The sequence below is a fragment of the Nothoprocta perdicaria genome, unplaced genomic scaffold, assembly GCF_003342845.1.
Source record: "Nothoprocta perdicaria isolate Ctin4 unplaced genomic scaffold, notPer1 scaffold_14, whole genome shotgun sequence".
Taxonomy (NCBI): domain Eukaryota; kingdom Metazoa; phylum Chordata; class Aves; order Tinamiformes; family Tinamidae; genus Nothoprocta; species Nothoprocta perdicaria.
In genome coordinates, this window is record NW_020454538.1 from 7,823,474 (window position 1) to 7,843,720 (window position 20,247).

Here is a 20,247-nt window from a genome sequence, read left to right on the forward strand (position 1 = left end):
AATTCTTAAGAAATTGCACTTTTTCAGATTGCTACACAAATATAAGATCAAATATACAAACACGAAAATCAGGTAGTCTTACTCAAGAGAGCTCAGCTGGACACCTTTCCGCTCAGTTTTTGTTCTTCCTACACCGGAGCAATAAATAACCTGTGCATTTGTAGAAGAATTGCTCTTCAGTTCTACAGAATCAGGATTTGCTATAGAAGAGGACCACATTAGTTTTAAGGAATATGAAATCCAAAAGCAAATAAACATATCTAATGGAAACCCCAAAAGGTGTCTTAATACGTGGTTTCCTGCCAAGTCATTCATCATGGTCTTCTAAGAATCAGGAAACCCTGCCTTACACTCCCATCTACCTCTTGGGCACTGTACATCAATTGGGAGGTATATGAATAGCTCCCCCCACCCAGTGTGGTAGGAAATGTCAATAAATCCTCCTGTTTCTCCCAGAAAATTATTTCACTTGCCAGGACCACCCTCTTACTAAAGAGTAAAATTGACCAGTGAAATCAGGAGTTACTTGCCCACAAACATCTCCATTAAATTGTCCTTCTCTTTATCATTACCTACATGACATGGATTCAGACACCACAGGACCCAACTAGGCAGATTCAGTAGCTGCCCTTTCAGATCTGCTTTAGGGAGCAATAGGTAAATCATAGAGGAAAACCCAAAACAAGCCACCGTGGATCAAGATTTGTCTAGACACTATCTATCAACAATCCAATTATACTCCATTTCAGGTATACTTCAGTGGTTAATAGACATGCAAATTTCTAATGGAGAGGCAGAAAACACAGAGAAATGCAAAATACTGTGATGCAAAATACTCTGCTTCTTAGGTAAAACCTGGTTCAACAGTTCTGATCTGTAAGTTAGTTTGTGTACCAGAAGACACTCATTCTGATGAGATTCTGATCGTTGCTCCCAAAAGAGAACCACTTCCCTTTTAAGAGATATCCTGCCAAGCCATTTTTAACAGGTAAAATTTCCAGCGACTGAGCAATGGTCCATGGGATGACAAGCAGCAAAACATTTTATTTGCTGTACAATTAGTGTCATTAGATTTGAATCATTAGATATGTATTTGTATCAATAGATATGATTTGTAAATAAACAACATGCAAGACCACACAGTAAGGAAAACCCAATACAACCAAAGAGCACTGGAGAGCTGGTGGTGGTGAGGCTCAGTGGAAAACAAGGTTTGAAATTCTTTCAAAGTTTTGGACAGCAGCAACTTTCTTCAACCACAAGATAGTCACAGACCTACCTACTACTTTGCATCAGAGTCTCCTCCTCAATTCATCAGACTGATAGGAGAATATCACTTAAATGCATTTAGAGTGAATAGGAAACTAAGCACATAAGATCATGATCTGCTCATATTAGGTAACAGCTCACATGCAACTCTTCTGCACATGCAAATGCATAAAACTTACTCAAACAGCTTGATTATCTTCTCAAAAACCATTTCAAATTGTAACATTGCTTCACTTCATTCCTGTACTTTTAAGAGTATTTAGAAGTTTTTTTAAAATAACATGGTTCTCCTCCTTCAAACAGAAAATATCTTTAATCTTTCATACAGAATGATTTTTTCTGACATTGAAATGACCAGACACTCTTAATTCACAGAAGTCACAAGTGTTTCTGAAGCAAGAAGTTGCTGTGACAGTTATTTGTAAACATTAAACCCACAACAGTAAATACATCAAAACCCCACACTTCCATCCTAAAATAAACCACAAAGCTTTGACAGGAAATACATAAAAAGTTTATTATGTATGTACCCCATTTCATTATCTGGAGGAGAAAGTCTGAGGCAACAGTTTGGTGCAGTACAGAGAAGCAAAGCAATATACAGTAGCTGCACACAGCATGATTGGTTTCAGGTAACAACTAAATATTCTTACTATGACCATTAGTACAGAAATGTTCTGTAATTAGAAAAAAATGAGAAGTATTACTCTCATGCTGTACAATCTCACGTTTCTCGGTTAGAAAAGAACTGATTGAGTTTGAATCTTTCACGCCACCTTACTAGGCTGTTGCCTCTGGAATGTTCAGCACAAAGGTTAAGCTCCAGACATAATTTAAGTGCTTTTCATGTGCAAACTGTTACTGGCTAAAGCTTTCAAAGTACATTTAATTACAGATATGAACACCCTGTAAAGATATGAGGATATGATAGAAGACCCAGAGGGCAATAAAGATTCTTTAAAAGAAATGCTATGTTCCACTGCAGTAGTTCTAGTCCCTGATTAGGTCCTTCCAAAGAGGGCTTATTTCACTGGTAGGAGATAGACCACTCTTTGACAGAAGCATCATGGGAGGTTGTTACCAGAGTGTGCTCATCCAGCCAGGCCAAGCCGCTTACGTGATGTAGTCTGTGAGCATCTGCAGGGCAGTGCAGAACAAGAGCAGAGTCAGGAAGGTTGAGCTGACACAGTATCTTTAGCACATACTCTAAATGACATTTTCAGTCACATTCAATGCTAATATTTTATGAACATACAAAACATATTTTATGAAATAGAAGAATGTGACAAAAGTTCTAACTATGTTAGCTAGATAAAAGAGATAGAGATCAAGACACATTTAGTTTGCAAACATTCAAAAAACTCTATTGTGATCTAACACTGGTTTACCATTTGCTTCTGGCAAATACATACTATGTTACATTTCAAGAAAGATGGGAGGTTTCAGAACAGATCTTGAAGCAAACGTACCTGGTATCTTGACTCTGGTTTCTGGATCGCTTACGGTCCAAACATAGACCATCATGTCCATGCCTCCAGAGGCAAAATGTTCATTGTCTGGTGACCAGGCAATACAAACAACTTTTGCATGGTGTCCATAAAAGACATTATGCTCCTATTTCGAAGTGAACAGGAAGAGAGCGTTATTTCATTCATTTAAGGTATTTCAAGAAAACACTGGCTTTTAGTGCACAGTATAAAAACAAACAATAAGGTCCTGTGAGACTCCAAATATTGTACATCTCAAGTGCAGGCTGAAGTCCCAGACAAAGTAGTTCTGCAATGTGTAGAGCACAAATGACTACAACAGAGCTCTTTCAAAGCTTCATTTTAGGCCACTCATTTAAACACAAGTGGGATTAACAAAATCCAAACCTTTTTTGTAAAAAACATCAAGACTGTTTCTAAGAAAACTGAGTTGGTAAAGTGCAGATGCAGTATAAGGCTTTAAGAGGACTCAGCAGATGTTTCTAAAAGCAAAATTCCTTCAGCTTTTACTTTGAAAATGAAATCCTTTTCTGGAACACCACCCTGTATTTTTCTTTTCAGTGTGGTTTCAGTCAAAGCCTAAGTGACTTTAAAAGCTGAATCACATATTTACTATTCAGCTAGAAACTGGAAACTGCCACTTATTTGGCTCTTGATTAAAAGACACAACATCAAAGGATAAAGGCAAGATTCTCTGTTCCTATAGAATCCCTTTCCCTGCCCAGTCCTTACCATACTGCCGCAAGCCACAGCCAAGGTCTTACTATCAAGTCTGTCTTGTTTATTTCATTAGTTTTACTCTACTGTATGGGTTTATGGTACTGTATAATTGAACTGATCAGATTAAACCTGCAATTTTTGTCCATTTTACAAAAGATCTTAAGTCAACATATGTCTTTAAAAAAAGAAAAAAAAGACCACAAAGGGCAGAGCAGTTCTTACCGCATAGCCATCAGTAACACTGAAGACAGTGACAACCTTGTTTGCATCACAGACTGCAAGAAAGGCACCATCATGAGAATATGCCAGGTCAGTCACAGGACCTTTAGCTTCCAAAGTCTTCTCATTTTTCAAAGAGTTTCCTTGGATGGAGTACAAGTACACATTTCCATCCTACAAATTCAAGGCAGAGAAGAAGGAAAGAAACAAAAAAACAATTTACAATAGAAACATGAAGACTTGTTGAGTTTCCAGGACTCTTTCACCAACTCCATCTGGTACTATTTACATCGGGAAATAAAGAAATTCTCATTCATATTAGCTACAATTTACCAAGTCTAGAATATAAAATAGATTTCTGAAACTTGGGTAAAATTCTGTAAAATGCCTATTTCACTTACTACTGAATGGAAACATTAACAAATTAAAGACTGCAAATACAACGAACAAAAAAAATCAAGAATATGTTAGTAGAGTCATAAGGGTGGAAGAATCTGGGGAATGAAAGTCGATGATCTGTATTTACATGTAATTTACTTATTGCAGTACTGCTGCTGTTAAGAATTAGTAGCTGACAGTTGTTACAACAGACCTACTCTTGTTGAGTGTTACCGTTACTAGCTCAAGTGCCAGGGGAGTTTTACAAAGTGCAGCCTTACCGCTCCTCCCACGGCGGCGGTGCCTCCCCCGGGGTGAACGGCTACAGCCTCTGGCTCGTAGCTAAGGTCATCGATCGCAAAACACTTTTTCTTATCTTTCATCAACACAATCTGTAAATAGAGAATCAAAAATTACTAAAATCCTTCTTCCAAATGTCTAATAAATGACTATGACTTAGCTATGTTGCTCAGTTATAAATAAAAATCCATGCTGCTCAAAGGTTTATGACATTTTGACACAAAGCAAATCAACACTGATCCGCTATAAAAATAAAAAAGAAGGGGGTGGGAGAAATGCCTGTGGGTGGCGACTAATTAATCCCGTTGTGCTCCAGTGCTTAGGAGTACTCTAAATTAAGTAGTTGAGGATATGCTCTGTTGCATTCTGCTTCCCCATGGTTGGTCAGAACATAAAAGGAGCAGACAAAGCAGTGTTTTTAGCAACACTTATGACCTTCCTACTTAACTCTTAGGGAGAGAGGAAGCGGGGCAAGTTTGCAGGCAAGGTGATCCTGAGATTAAGATTTATCTCCCATCCAACTCTACCTAATAAGCAAGTGGAGTTGTAACTCACATGGAAAACCACATTTGGCCAACACTACTGGATATCCTAAACTCAGAGCCAAGATTCACGATGCTCTGACACTAAAATAGCCCCAATGACACAGGTTTCTAGTTTTGCATGTTGTTGGAAAGAAGCTGAAAAATCCCCTCCCCAAAACTCCCTCACTGAATATATGAACTAAGAGCATTACTTGGAGATTAACATGGTTGTACTTGAAATGCTGAAAAATCACTTTCAGAATATGATTATACATTTACATAAATCTGTATCAGAGAAATCTTAAACATTTAAAAGCCAAAAAAGCCACGCATTCTTATAAGTCACTTATCAGTATATAAAAGATGAGCTATTTATTGCACCCAAATTACATGACAGAATAAAGTTACTTTTCCCATTTTACCCTTTTCTACTTTCCCCTTTTTTGGTTCCCTCTCTCCAAGAAGGAAAGACATATGGAAAAGGAAAGGGAACCAGAAACCATAACTCTGAAAACAGCAGCAATTCGAAGGTTTCAGGAGCTCTCTACTCCTTGCAGTCAATCACTGAGATGATACGTATCAGAAGCACTTCAACCTACAGCTTACTCATCTTTCTTTTTTTTTTTTTTCTTTTTTTTTTTTTTTTTTTTTTAAATATATTCAGCAGCTCTGACCAAGCAGGTAAAGAGTTTTCTACACAGGTTTACATCAGTGCATTTTACTTCCAGCACAAAGCTAGACTGACAAAAACAAATCCACATTAGGGACTACACAACCGTAAAGTCTACAGAAATAGTCAGAATTGGTACAAGAAGCAAGACAAAGCTGTAACAAGTATCTTGCTTAGTTATATTCTCAGAGGCTTATTAGTAAGTACCCCACGACTACGCGGTGATCACACACTACACAAGTTTCCATCACAGTTACTATCACGTTACTGTACACGCTGCATTACCTAACAGAACATTTGTACAGATAATCCACGAGCTTATACTCACTTGTCCAATGCACAGAACTACAGTATATCCACCAGGACCAACAGCTAAACATTTTGGTTGAACATCCATTTTCACAGTATCCTGGCCACTGAAGAAAGGTGGTGAAATAGGAAGACAAAACAATAAATTATTCAATGCTTATTATTTTAAAATGACTACTTAAATAGTCACTCCTAATGATCTTCAAGAAGTTGCATAATGTAAAGAATTCATTATCTGCATTCTCCTTGTGTTTACTCTTTAGAATGTCAGCATCTTGATAGGGTAGTATACCTTGGAAATAGAAATTACTGTTACTATGTGGGAGTCTGCTTTTTGAGTTCAACTAGGTGATCTTAAGATTTTTTTTTTTTGCTTCAATTGTTATTTCTGTGAAGAAACAGCCACTTCCCACACGTCCTACTCACACATTTCAAATATGCTGAGTCCTCCTATGTATTTATTAAGTACAGAAAAACACACACTTCCTGCTACCTACCAATTAAGCCACCCAATACAGGACAGGTACCTAATCAGTAAAAAGGACACAAAGAGAAAAGTCTAGGATGTATTTCTTGTTTTATAAGGGGAAAAAAAGTCAATCATTTCTATAGTTTCCATGGTAACTTAAAACCTGAACGAGTTGTAGTGCAGAATTCTCTCCACGTAAATAAACAGAACTCTTCTTGTATAACAGGGGCCGCACCACAAGAACAAGAGGCACTGGTTTCACTAACCTGTAATCCCTCTTGCTGACGCTGGTATAGCGCACAGTGTCATCCATGCTGCAGGTGACCAGCTGATCCATTTCGTCCACTGCCATTCTAGAGACCTGGTTTGTGTGGCCTTTCCCAGAAAAGCCATCATTCTCTCCAGTTTCGGAATCCCAGTAATGTGCACAACAGGGTTAAGGAACTTTTAAACATGTTGGTGCAATGTGTTAGCTACACACCTCACAGCCCAACCCTCTGAAAACGCCGTCTGAGAACCTAGACTGCATTCCGAGGATCTTGCTCCAGAAGCCAACAAGACTCTAATTGCTGTAGCTCTAACCTAAATACAAATTCTCCTGGCTCGTGAAAAAACCTTATTACACTTGAGATACCAAATAAAAAACAGAACTAAGGTGATAAAGAACTTCAGAAAGCTACTTACATAGAGGTGGGGGGGAAAAAAAAAATATAACTCTAAGGAACACTTGTCTGAGCCACAGTGTGCAACAAGATTTAGTTCTCTTCCTGAAAATCTAAAAAGTAAATCAATCTGTCTACTGCAAGTAAGAGCAGCAGCAGCAGACAGACATACAAAGCTGGCATTTAAGACAATGCACACATGGGCAGCTACAAGAGAATTTATGATTACTTCTTCTATGCTAACAATCTACCACACGCAGTGAGAACTGAGAATTAAGAATCAGCGCATTTTAACGACAACAAGGAGGCAGTTAGAGGCAAGCAATAGAAAAGTTAGAGAAAAAGCAAAACAAACTTTTCCAGGCAAAAAATAATAATTTGTATCCAGTAATGTTAGCTTCCATCTTAAGCAAAGCATTTTAAGACACTCTTTCAATCTAACAGGTTAAAACAGCTATCCCTTTACCATTCAAAGGATATTAATATGACCATCATTGCTTCCAGAATAAATATAGGACTTTCCACCGTTTTTATGCACCGTGAGACACTGAATCGATTTACTATGACCCTGTGAATAAGGCACAATAACTTCTGATGAGAATATTCTCATTTTTTTATCTATACATAAATCAAACTTGTTTGAGAAAGATCACAGGCAATTCAAAAAACAACACATTATTTTCTCCCTAAGCATTAAGTGTCACCCAGCAGGCAAATTAGTAATTAACGGTACAATGATTTAAGGTTTGCAGCATGGCTATTTCCATGCACTGCTCCTTAAAAGGAATGAGTAGGCACTGTAAACAACCCTGTTACTGAGCCTGCTGGACCAAGATACTTTCACAGCTTTTTCATCAAGTTTACTGTTCAGTCACTTTATGGTGCAGGGGGCGAAGACTAAATATGGTCATGTACCCACACTGATCACCAGATTTAAAGAGGCAATAGCAGGAATCTGGGACATCTATTTCTAGTTCATGTAAAAATGTAAGTTCCCGTGAGAGTGCTGTGTCAGCGAACTCTATAATTTCCAAAATTAAAGCTCAACAGTATAGTGACCTTAGTCACCTTGTTCACAGTGCACTACGGTTGTAGAATGATGAAGAACAGACATCCTTGGTTGTTTTCTATGTTGTATGTCTTTTTTCATATCAAGAATACTTAAAGGTGCTATAAAAGAGTTTTATAACTTTAACTGAAGCCAAAATGCACAGTAATTCCCCACAACCCCACAAAATCTTAACTTTGATTTATATAACTTTCAAGAGCCAGTCCCCATAACTGGTTTGGCAAAATACAACAAAACTCTGTTTTAATAATTTCTATTCCATCTAAACAATTGCAGTCATTGAACTGTTTACTGTAGAAGCTGTGCAAAAACGGACGTTCAACCTACCTTTATGACACGCAAAGGCTTATTTGGATTGTTCTTGTCCAAATAATTAATATAGCCAGAGAGAGAAATACTCAGTAAATGGTCTTTCTGCCACAAGCACCCTAGCTGCTGATCCAAAACATTTGATCCCATGTTGAAAGTACTAACGATAGAATTAGCACCAACGTCCCAGATTTTAGCTGTTTTATCTCCAGAAGCAGAAAGCAGTTGACTACTATCAGGGCTCCAGCTAATCTGTAAAAACAAATGCCACCACAAGACAGTAAATAAATTTATTACTGCAATATTTCACAGTCCATGAACTCAGTAATGAAATGAATACTAAGCTTCACTTACACAAATGAGGCAATACTTACAGCATAAATACCCCCATCATGAGCTTTGCCTCCACCGAGAGCACACACTTTCTCTCCAGTCTTCCCATCATAGACAAAGATCTTAAGAGAGCAAACATACATACTCTTTAGAGACTGGAAATGTTACATCACTTGCATTGTACAGATCACTCTTCTGTTACATGGAGCACTTGCAAGATTACCAAACAAGAAGCATAAATATTTGTTATTTAAGACTCATGAACAGAGATGACAAGTGTAAATAAACACAATGAGCAACTCTACCACAATTTTGAACGTGGCATCTGAACACCAGATTCTGACATTTTTGACCCTTGCTGTGATGGCAGGTTGACAACAGCACTGCAGTCAGGGGGATCTGCCTACCTGTAAGGATCTCCCCACAGCAGAAGTGTTGTTGTCGGCCTGTCATTATCAGTCAGAATGCTATCAGAGAGCTTAGTATTTCTGTGAATTTTTCAGAACTGCAACAAGGACATACATATGCTAAAGCTCTGGTATATTCCTGACAAAATAACCTCTTTGAAAAGTAATACAGTAGAGAAATAGAAGAGAAAAAAAGCAGAGTGAGAATAGTCTGACAGACATCACAGCTGCTGCAGCACTACAGGAAGGCACTGAACGTTACAGTCAGGCATTTCACAGAATAAGAGTTAGACATTTTACAAAACTGATCCTGCTACAGAGGGGTTTGTTTATTTTTACCTGGCCATCTGCACTAGCTGTAGCCAATCTGTTTCCATCTGGAGAAAACCTCACACAGTTCACAAACCGTGTATGGTCCTGTGGAAGAAGAAAAAAGAAAGAAAAATCAGCACTCAATCTAAAAGCGGAACTACTTATATTTATCTACTTACAAAATAATTCGTGACAGTTAATTTCTCTTGTATTCAAGCCATAAGGTAGCTGTGTGGGAGAGAACGCAGAGAATGCTGCCACTTAACCACTGCAGAGCAAGTTTAGCCTCTACAGCAGCCTCTAACTAAACAGGATCATGGGTCTCAAGAACAGCCCAGGGAAAAAAATGTGGGATCCATATTGATGTGGTGCCAAGCTGCTTGAACAACACCATGGGAATGAGTACTCCTGCTTAAGGCATGGGGAGTGAAAACATCAACTGCAGCTGAGATGCAAAGATAGGATTCTTGCCCTCCTGTCTATTAATTCTTCTCCAGCATTCTCCAAATTTTGATGCTTGAACTGTCAATTTATGTAAAGTATCTTATCCCCAAAATCATAAAAACATGAACATGAAGAATAAACTATTGTTTTATTGGATTTCCAATTCTGAGAATTTCAGTAGTGCTAGATCTGTGAAGTAACCAGACAATGATGTGTGCTCCCTAAATAGAGTATTGACAAATAGGAGACTATTCAAATGATGCTAGCTAGAATACCTGTTAAATAGAGAAGCACCGCAATGAGGCCAAAGTACCCATGAAATGAGATTTGGAGGACTATTTTTAGTATTACGAAAGGCAAATTCTACCCTACTTTCTTGGATTAAATATAGATTTTTTTTCTAAATGATACCTTAGGTTCTAGTCTAAGCCACGTAACAGCCTATACATGAAGACCATACATCAAATCAACTGGCACTGTAAAAAGGAGACGCATACCAGACCGAGCACTCTTGTTAAGCAATTTGGACTTAGCTTAGCAAAATGTAAGTAGCAACTTAAGTTCAGAAATATATTTGGCAACTACATCATTTCACTGGATTGCAGAGCTCAAAACAATTCCTTTTCTAGAGCGCGAATCGAAGTCTTACTAAATTCAGTGCATAAAGTCTACTCAAGGCACATGCTTATTAAAATAAATCCCTACTACTATACTTTTAAAACTAAATAAGAGCAAAACAAACTTTCTGGACTTTCTGCTGAAATAAAATCCAGTACCATTGAGAGTTTTTTGAGGCAAAAGACATGTTTTCTGACATCAGGAACAGCTGCAGAATGTCTTAGCTTTTTAACCTTCTTTGGCCTCAAGTAACAAAGACCTGAACATTTTAAATGTAGTGCCAAGCTTTGTTTCATTTATATAAGAGATTTAATTACTACAATAAGAAACAAAAAATGGAAAGTACCATACAAACATAACACTGACCTCAGAAATTACACATATATTTCTTGAAGAAAGTAGTCGTATTTTCAAATACCTGTGCTCACTCTCTCAAAGCTGCCTTGGAATTTAAGATTTGACCACTCAAACTCTTAAGCAGATTTGAAGGTTTTCTTCCTAACCAATCACTTATTTTTATTTTGGCTTTGCTGGCTTGAGAAAATCCTTCGGTTGTGCTCAAACATGAATTTAAGGAAGCTGACGTAGACTAGACCTTGAGAGAGGAAGCTAAGAACTTCTGTTACAACAGCGAGTTGTGACAAAAACTGGAAGGTTGTTGCAAAGATTTTGTTGACTTGCTTGTAAGCTTAACAGAAGCTAAACAAACTCACACTTATTGTAAACTTGAACTTGAATGGTGGTCCCTCAAAGAAAGCAGCACAGTTGTCATCACTGCCAGTTGCTAGACGATAAGGTCTTGTTTGTTTTATGTCCACGCTATTGATCACTTTGTTGTGCCCAGTAATCTCACCAACAGAAGAACCACTATCCCACAGGAACACTGCTCCAAATCTAGTTAGAGAAGCAGACAATAACAGCAATTCATAAAAGTTAAATGTAGATTAACTCCTTAAGCAATTGCAAAGAGCAGATTTGAGCACACTCAAAGAAAAGAAATTAGGTCATGCTGTTAATCTCACGCAAGTGCATCATTGTTCCCTGAAGGGTATTTGAGATCTTGCTGGAAAGAGACATTTGGCAAAGGGACTAGACAAGTTTTATGTATAAAGGTTCTAAAATTCAGAAACATAAAAGTTAAAAAAAAAAAAAAAAAAGTCTAAAAGATCAGGTTTATAAAAGAAAGCAGTAAGCTGTTCCCACTGTTCAGTCCTATACAAAATGGAGAGTTTCAATAACAATAGTATCAGATCTACTACCCGATTATTTAGCTTGGACAATAACATCTCATTTAGAAGAAAGTGTTTTTGTTTTCCATCAATACTTCACAAGAAAAACCAATTAGCTAGTACAGTTTTACTTGCCAAGAGCTGAACTCTTACCCACATGTCACAGGAGGGCAATTTAATTATTATCAAGAAAGAAGGCATAAGAAATACTTAGATTTACCACATGAATCTCAACAAAATATCAAGTTAGTACTGAAAAGTATTAAAGAAAAAGTTTACATAAGTCAATTCTTACTTTAAAATAACTTAAAAAATATGTAATCAGTATCGCTGGCACTATACTCTTGGAGCACTGAAATTCAAAGGGGTTTTATAAAATCATTTCAGCAAAATTTTCAAGTGAAGGCATATATGCATAACATGAAACCAGCAAGCTTCCTCACGGAGGGTACCAAGTTTATTGGCACTTTTTTTCCCCCCACTAACTAGGGAAGGTGAGGAGGGAGAAATGATATAAAATAGTAACTGATGGACAATATACAGCACACTAGTTCATCTATAATGAGAAAATGAAGCAACAGGAAACAAAGAATGTCAGGACACTGTATATCTATCTATATATAGATAAAAAAAAAAAAAAAGCAGGTACGGAAAACTTATTTTTAAGACCATATAGTCTAAGATCGTCTGCTCCAGACTCTGACTTAAAAAGTATGCCAAGTCTCCTAACATTTTTTCTTAAGGAACTTAAGGAAAAGTCATAAATTTCAGGCCAAACCAGGCATCACATTTAGACAAGGATAACCGGTTGTGATTTTTTAATTAACATAATAAAATCCCCCTTCTAAAAGCCAATCAAAAGCCCCCATTTTTGAATTGTGTAATTCAAATAGAATTGGCTTTGCTCAGTACATAAGCCACTCACTCTACCGTTGTCAAATACTGCATAAAAAAATCTGAGCAGCTGCTGAGCAGCATATCTTGAAGTCTAAACAAGGAACAAACCATGACTTTATTTCCTTGAAGTATTAAAAGCTTCTGTATCAAAGAACTTGCTTTGTTAGAATATAAAAGTTTACAGCACATAGAAGAATTACTCACTTTTCCCTTCCTTCTCCAACCACAGCTATTCTCTTGCTGTCTTCAGTCCATGTAAGATCCTTTATTTTTCCTGCAAATGGCTGATACTCATACTTTAGTATATGCTCCTTCTGTGTAGTATCCCAGATTCTCAGCTTTCCAGAGACATCTGCCATAACAGAACATAACTATTGTTGTTCCAGCATTACTCAGTCATATGACTCATCAATCTGTCAGGATAAAAATTTTCAACTACTCTCAACACTTGTACTAGAGATATACAATCTTACAACAACTACAAATCACTTGATTTAGGAATGCTGAAGACTACGTCCAGTTCACTGAGACACAGTGTTTTCTTTTTTAACAAGATATTAAGATGTGCAACAATAAATATTACAACCAACTTTCAGAAGAGACAAGCAAAAAACTGCATACTGAGACGGTAGAAACTCACACGTTATCTGTTGGTCTCTCTTAAGTGTTCACGTGCACATATGCTCACCAAAACAGGAGCAGAAATCTCCCTCTCAATTACAACTATTATCCACAAACCACTCAAAGGTAGCCTACTCTACACCTAGAAGAAAGAGAATAAGGTGCTGGACAGTAGCTGATGTACTAAGACTCATACTTCAGCTTTTTTGCACCCTTGAAGCCAATCTCTTCTACATACAGGTATCGGTCTTTGTGTATCTGTGAAGAGATTTCTGCCCACAGTACTGGTTTCAGTATTCTTTCTACTTTTTCCTATCTGAAGTATGTATGCACTTAACTGTGCTGGTATCATATGCAGTGTCTGGATTACTACAAAGGAAGCCAACAGAATATTCAAAAGTAGTAATGTTACAAGCAGCAGACATAGCACAGATCATAACTGAAGTTGTAATACAATGAGAGCTTCTTTGGACATTGTTCTCCCCAGTATTACAGGGGTCTAGAGCTTGCTTCTTTTCACTAGAAATACTGTCTTGCAGCACTGTAAATAGGAGTTGTTCTAGACACAGTCAAGTTCCTACTTTTGTAATGAAACTCACATAGAAGATTATGTGAGTTAGACCTTTCAAACAAAAGCTACTGTTTAGCAGTAAATCACATACTAAAAGGTGCCATTCAACTCAGCAGAACTCATGATTCTAAGATCCACCATTTATCAGTGCATCTTTATAACCTAGTTTAGACATAAGGCATCCCCATGCTCATCTTTTCCACTTCTGCCAAAAGGACAGATTCTAATTTCTCATTGTGATGAAATTAGACTTCAAAAATCCAATTGTTGTGCTCTATCTCTGATAGGGCACACACAGCTTTAACTTCATGTTATATCCATTTATTTTACCTGTTAATGACTGCAATATAGGGAAACTTCTATAAAAACCATGGAACATTTTGCTAAGGGACTATCCAATCAAGAGCATCAAGTAATAAAGTATATTACATCTAGCTCAAACTTGCTTAGGAGATACAGATAAACCTTACAGTACACTTAAAACAGCATAAACAGTCTAATATTTTCTTCATACCCATGCTCTGCAGTATCATGAGACTTTACAACTGATACAGAAGACAGCTTAAGGGCAATGCTGCAACCCAGGCTTCCTTATTTTGATGGACAAGAACTTGTGAAAAAACAGAGTCATCTGAATACTTCCCTAAAATGAAGGAGGTTCTTTAACTAGATGGCTACTGAAAAACATCTTCAAGTGGGGACTGTGTGTATACTACTATACTACTGTTCTTCTACAGAAGAATTAAAATTAACAAGGTTTTAAGAAAAAAAGGCTGATAGTTATATTGAGGGACCAATGAAGCACAAATCTAAAGCACAAAGACCACATTAGTTTAACATATGGTCCATACACAAGACTGAGCCAAGGATTTTCTTGGCTTTGGTTCCTTCGGTGGAAAGTGGGGGGGAACGGCCTTAAAGGTTTCTCAGTACTCAAGAGATACATATATAGCATTTAAACATGCAACTATTTCTGCTAATTATCCAAGGGAGACCACAAAACGTCCATGCTACCCATTCTCAGTCTACGGATTCAAATACATTACACAGTTAAGTTAAGGATGAGTGCCTTTCCCATGCCAACTTACCAGAGGAAAGCCTTTAATTTGGGTTACAACAGTAAGAAAAAATATGACAAATTTTGCCAAGTTCTGACAGCAAGAAATGTGGAGGGAAACGGCTGTACTAGAATCACTTCACCTCGAAGTATCCAAGTATGAGCACACCAAAGCAATCATCCTATATTTCAGAAATAATGTTTCATTCTGCTGCACGTAAAAAAGCAACTAATTATGTTAAGATTTCTCCTCTAACTCTAAACAGATTAAGCATTTAAAGCTCATTTTCAGATTCTCTTTTATTTAAATAATACCATTTTTAAAAGAACAAGCATATCCCTAAACTCACTGCTTTAGAAAGAGGCTAGAAGTACATAAAAATTGGTACTAAATTGGTTCTTCCCCAAACGCACAGAGAATTACATTAAAGTAGGTCACATTGTTGCACAGAATATATGTAGCCAACGTGCAGCACTGCTTTACTACATAAGTTCTGTGTTAAGCACTTTAACAGCTCTGTCCATACAGCTCATGCACCACGTGCAGATACGTTACCTCCAGATGCTATGTAAAATCCACTGGGAGCATACTTGGCAACTACAACCTGATGGGCATGCTCAGTGTAGATGTCCGCAATTGCAGGATTCTAGTTTAAAGGAGAAAAATAAGAACAAAAAGAATTACTAAGTAGCATTTCCCATTTTCCACAGTAGTAAAATTATATGTCCAAAGAGAAAGCTCAGATTTTTTGCCTCTGCATTCCTCCTCTCATCCCTTCCCTCCATCTTGTATTTTAAACTGAAAAAAATGGCTAAAACCAAAATGTACACGGAAAAAGCACAGAGCACATTAAACAAAATCACTATCTGCTATGACTAAAACATAGTAATTTTTCACAACTGCTATTGCTTGAAATTGAAACTATTTCCTCTGCTATTTCCTTCTTCAGAATCTGCTGATCCCCAAAGAAACAAAAACAAAAAAGGACTTTATAACTTTAACAGGGCTGGCCAGGTAAAACAATTATCTAGGTAGAAAACTTAAGACACTCTGTGCTTTGCAGCACACATCCAGTTCTACTACAGTTAAGTACAATACATTGCACCCAAGTTACTCACTGATATGTACTCAAGAACACTCAGTAACTAATGAGGTGTGAAAGATCTGCTCTCTTCTGCCAACTGAAATCTAGTCAAAAATCTAATACAGCACCATAAAAGTTTTCCCCAGCATCAACAGTTGTACTGGAATAATGAAAGAAATGCATCAATCACTGCTGCTCTATCACAATTCCATCTTTTCAGTCTTAAATGTGTTTTCAGATGCTCCAGGTGTGACAGTTAAGGTGATCTGGTGTCTCAGGAGATAAGGGTTACACTACTGACATGCCACATCAAAAGCATGACATCAAGACAGAATTCTTCCAATATCTGCCTTCAAATTAAAAACTATATAAAATCTCCACACAGAACATCCTTCAGGTGCAGAAACACAGAACATCAGTATACTAAATCAGTAATACCTTATTCTACTTTTGTGGACTTTTTTTTTTTTTTATGCTGGCTAAAAAGTACTCTCTAGATTCAAACCGTAGACTTGCAGAGCCAGAGAAAGAATCCGTTTTAGTAGCTATAATTAATATACATTTATTCAATTATATCCAAAAAAATCACCTGGTGTTATGGTGTGACTGAGCTGTCCAATCAGGAAAAACTAAAGCACCTGCTCTGTTTCAGGAAGCTGTTTTAGGAAGCAAACAGTCTCTCACAGTGCAGTAAATCTCAGGAGAGAGAATACAGCTTACTCATGCAAGCAGCAGCCTTTTCCATTCCTGGCGCAGTGGGCTTTTACATTGCTCAAGTGCATTACAACGCCACTTAAGTCACACATATCTGCATTTACAGTGTCCACACGTCACTCTCCATTTCGTGTTACCTGAAAACACTTTTTTCCCTATACTATAGTTACATCACCTACAATTTCAGGGTGCTCAGAAAAGCACCTTTTGTTAATAAGAATATACATTGTAAGTTGGTGCCTTATAGCAAAACTTCCAAGAACCCTTGAAGCTAAGTAGCCATGAGACTGGAATGACAGACTGAATTAAGAAGAACGTGTGAGTATGCCTGAGGAAGGAGGATAAAACGTCAGGCTTGTAAGTTCAAGATATCATTACTATGATTAAGAGATCTTTGATGGAAAGAGAGAGAGATGCATGTTGGTTATTTGATAATATTCCTATCTGTAGGATGAATTTTCTAATTTATCTTTCACAACCAAAAAAGGGCATTTCTAAGATTTAAACATAGAATTATGTTAACTAGGACAAATGCTGTACCTGATACTAATTTACTACTGTTATTTTCCAAAGAGAATTAGGAGTAAGTTCATGGATAGGCTCAAAGGGAAAGTTTATGCTGCTTATGCTTTTAAACAGAAACTAGAGCCACTTAAGAAATTGAGTAGTTCATGGGTCCAAGCTTACTTTGAAGCTTAGAACTTAAAGAAGACACAATATTAATGAGGCATGAAACTCTACAAATATCACTAGTCCTTCTTATTTACAGTGCTTCCAGCCCTTCTTCCCCCTTTAAAGTTTCCAGCTCATGTTCAAAAAAAAAAAAAATAAAAAAAAAACACACGCAAACAACAAGCATTCTTTACTCAGCACCATAGTTGAGCTGTTGCTACAACTTCAGAAGCTTTTTGGAGCCAATCACTACATTTTAATGATGGGCCTGTTCTTTGTTGTTTGTTTCTTTTTAATTAGAGCATGACTGTTCCAGTTGACACCAGGAAAAATGCTTGTAGAGGCACTTCCAAGTCTTCCATTTGGTTGTTACAAGCTATTTATTTGGTTGTTCTTAGCCATTCTACACTTTCAATGAAGGCATCTTTCTCAGTTAGCAAGCAGACACTTTTCCATCCAGGTTTAGAAACAAACCACAACATTTTCTAGACATAAAAGCTACACTGTCCTCTTTGGGCCATTTCCACATCACTGCTACAAAACACTCTGTGGTAGCCTGGGGGAATGTGATCTGTCAATCATTAATGGTAACAATGTCTCCCTATTTGCCAGTTCAGGTAAACTCGGATACAAGCAGGAATTACACGGTGAAAATATAAGTTTTTATGACCTACACCCTCCACTGCCACTGAGAGTTTAAACTGACCGAAATTGTGGAGTTTCTACAGTTCTACCTCTCCTGTATTCAGACGTTGCTACGAGCTCTACCTTCTGGCTTCCACAAGTACTGTTATTTGCACTGCAAGCTGATTCAGAAAGCCAAAAGAAAAATGGTTTTATTCCAGTTCACTCTCAGAATAGGGTTGGATGAATACTAATTACAGTGCAAAGGAGAAGGTCACACTATCCAACTGGGAAAGAAGCTGTGCGGTAAGCAGACTGGCTTTTCTTCAATTCCACTGTGCACTATTGAGAACTTCAGTTTCAGAAAATTGAACTTTTCTTGGTATCAACAGTGAAACTTTATTACCACATTATACTGAGACATCAGTAACAAACAGATTTGTACTGCTTGTACTGTAAGTGAAAAATATCTAATTGATATCAAACAAAAAACTTGAGAAATTGTTTAACAGCATTTCCATATTATGCCATGTCAATAGAAGATTTGCAGAGCAAGAAATTGGGAAAATAGTTGCAAAAGTTTATTTTACAAAGTTGTTTTGCAGTCATTAACAAATCCATTGTTACAGAGACCTGAAAATTCCAGAGGCATATGTATAATCAGCCTTACTGAAAGCCAAAGTTATGAATAAAAAGGAAAGCAAAGCCTCGAGTTTGATTTGTGCAGAATATAAGCACTTGTTCTGAAAGACATAACATTAGTTTTCAAAAAAAAATCACTAAGAAAATAGCATATGTACATATACATGTAATGCTTTCTCCCTACTTTTTCAGAGTAATCTTTGAAGGAGTAATTTAAATAACACACTTGCCACTTCTTGTCACCACAGACAATAAAAAACTTGCCACTGACAATACTGGGAAGTGATATTGTAACATTTAATCCGCAAGAAATTCCTTATGAGGAGAGCTAAGAACTCTGCATGCACAGACAGACTGCCACCCAGTCAAGTAACTAACAACTGTTGTGATTCCTGGAGTGCAGTGGGAAAATAAACAGACTAGCATATATGGAGTAATAAATTTGAACACAGCACTTAAAAAAAGGCCCCGGAAAACCAAAAGGGAAGCTTTCACTCATTAGACATATCACTTCTCAAGTTCACAGCAGAATTATGGTAAGCAGGGCCAACTAACATGGACCTACTCTTCTCTGCAAATTCTGCATGAAGGAGGCAGGAAAACTACATATTTCTGCACATCTCTATGGTCACTGCCCATAGCTTTACGCCTGAGTCATGCACCCTTCCTCTTCCTGCCTTGCTCATCACAGATCTGCAATCTCAAACGAATTCACTAAGTGAGACTAAAACACTGGCTCTTAAGGGAGAGTGGCTGGGGAGCAAAATGAAACTTGACCAAGTGAAGCAATAAAAAATAAATAAATAAAAAATCAGGATACGTTACATCAATGTTCCTGATGACGACACATTTTCCATTAGTGTAGAGAAAATTATTGCCCTTAGGATCACCTCCAATAATTTTGGAAACGCCTCTCTCCACCTGTGGGAGGCTGGCAAACACTTTTTCTACGGAATGAAAAAGGAAAAAAAAGAGAGAGAAAAAAATAAAAAGAGATTTTACGGTTTTATTCATCGCCGTTAACAGGCGCCTCCCCGGCCCGGGAGCCGCGGACACTTGTTGCTGCCACCGGGCCACGAAGGAAGCGCCGGCTCCGCGCCCGCCCCGCGCCGCCTCGGGGGCCGTTAACGGCCGCGCCAACGGTCGCCGCGCGGGCGGCACGAGCGCTGGGCGAGGCTGCCGCCCGCCCGCGCCGCCTCCCCAGCCCCGCGCCGGGCACTTACTGATCTCGTAGGGCATCGTGGGCCACTTGTTACCGCCACAGGCGGGCGGTGGCGCCGGCAAGCGAGGCGAAGCGCGCGGGCAGAGCGGCCTCTCCCTCCTGCTGCCGCCGCCACCTCAGCCCCGCGGCGCGCAGCGGCACCAAGCAGGAAGCGCGCGCGCGGCGCGCCGCTCTCCCCTGCCTTTGACCATATATAGTCAACTCTGCTCGCGCCGCGCCGCTCCCCGCGCGCCGCTCCCGCCCCCGGAAATGCCCTCGGCCCCGCTCGGCCCCGCTCGGCTCCGCTCGGCTCCGCTCGGCGGGGAACAGGGCGCTGCGCGCGGGCGGCGCCACTCGTCGGCTCTGCCCGGCCTCAGGGTGGGCGCTGCGCATGCGCGGCCGCTGCGGCGGCGCTCTTTGGGGCGTGCGCGGCGC

At 38.5% G+C, this 20,247-nt stretch overlaps 1 protein-coding gene across 1 annotated transcript; it reads right to left on the reverse strand.

Annotated features, from left to right (window-relative positions):
• Positions 1–1,303: 1,303 nt before the first annotated feature.
• Positions 1,304–19,917, reverse strand: WDR1 (WD repeat domain 1). The gene is made up of 15 exons (XM_026034093.1): positions 19,835–19,917; positions 19,437–19,558; positions 15,431–15,521; positions 12,830–12,977; positions 11,213–11,393; positions 9,465–9,542; positions 8,760–8,840; positions 8,404–8,637; positions 7,488–7,575; positions 6,612–6,768; positions 5,896–5,983; positions 4,355–4,465; positions 3,699–3,869; positions 2,739–2,883; positions 1,304–2,406 (listed from the first exon to the last, which is right to left on the reverse strand). Exons 1-15 carry the CDS (start codon positions 19,848–19,850, stop codon positions 2,297–2,299), a joined length of 1,821 nt encoding a protein of 606 aa, XP_025889878.1. The 5' UTR covers positions 19,851–19,917; the 3' UTR covers positions 1,304–2,296.
• Between the last annotated feature and the right edge of the window lie 330 nt (positions 19,918–20,247).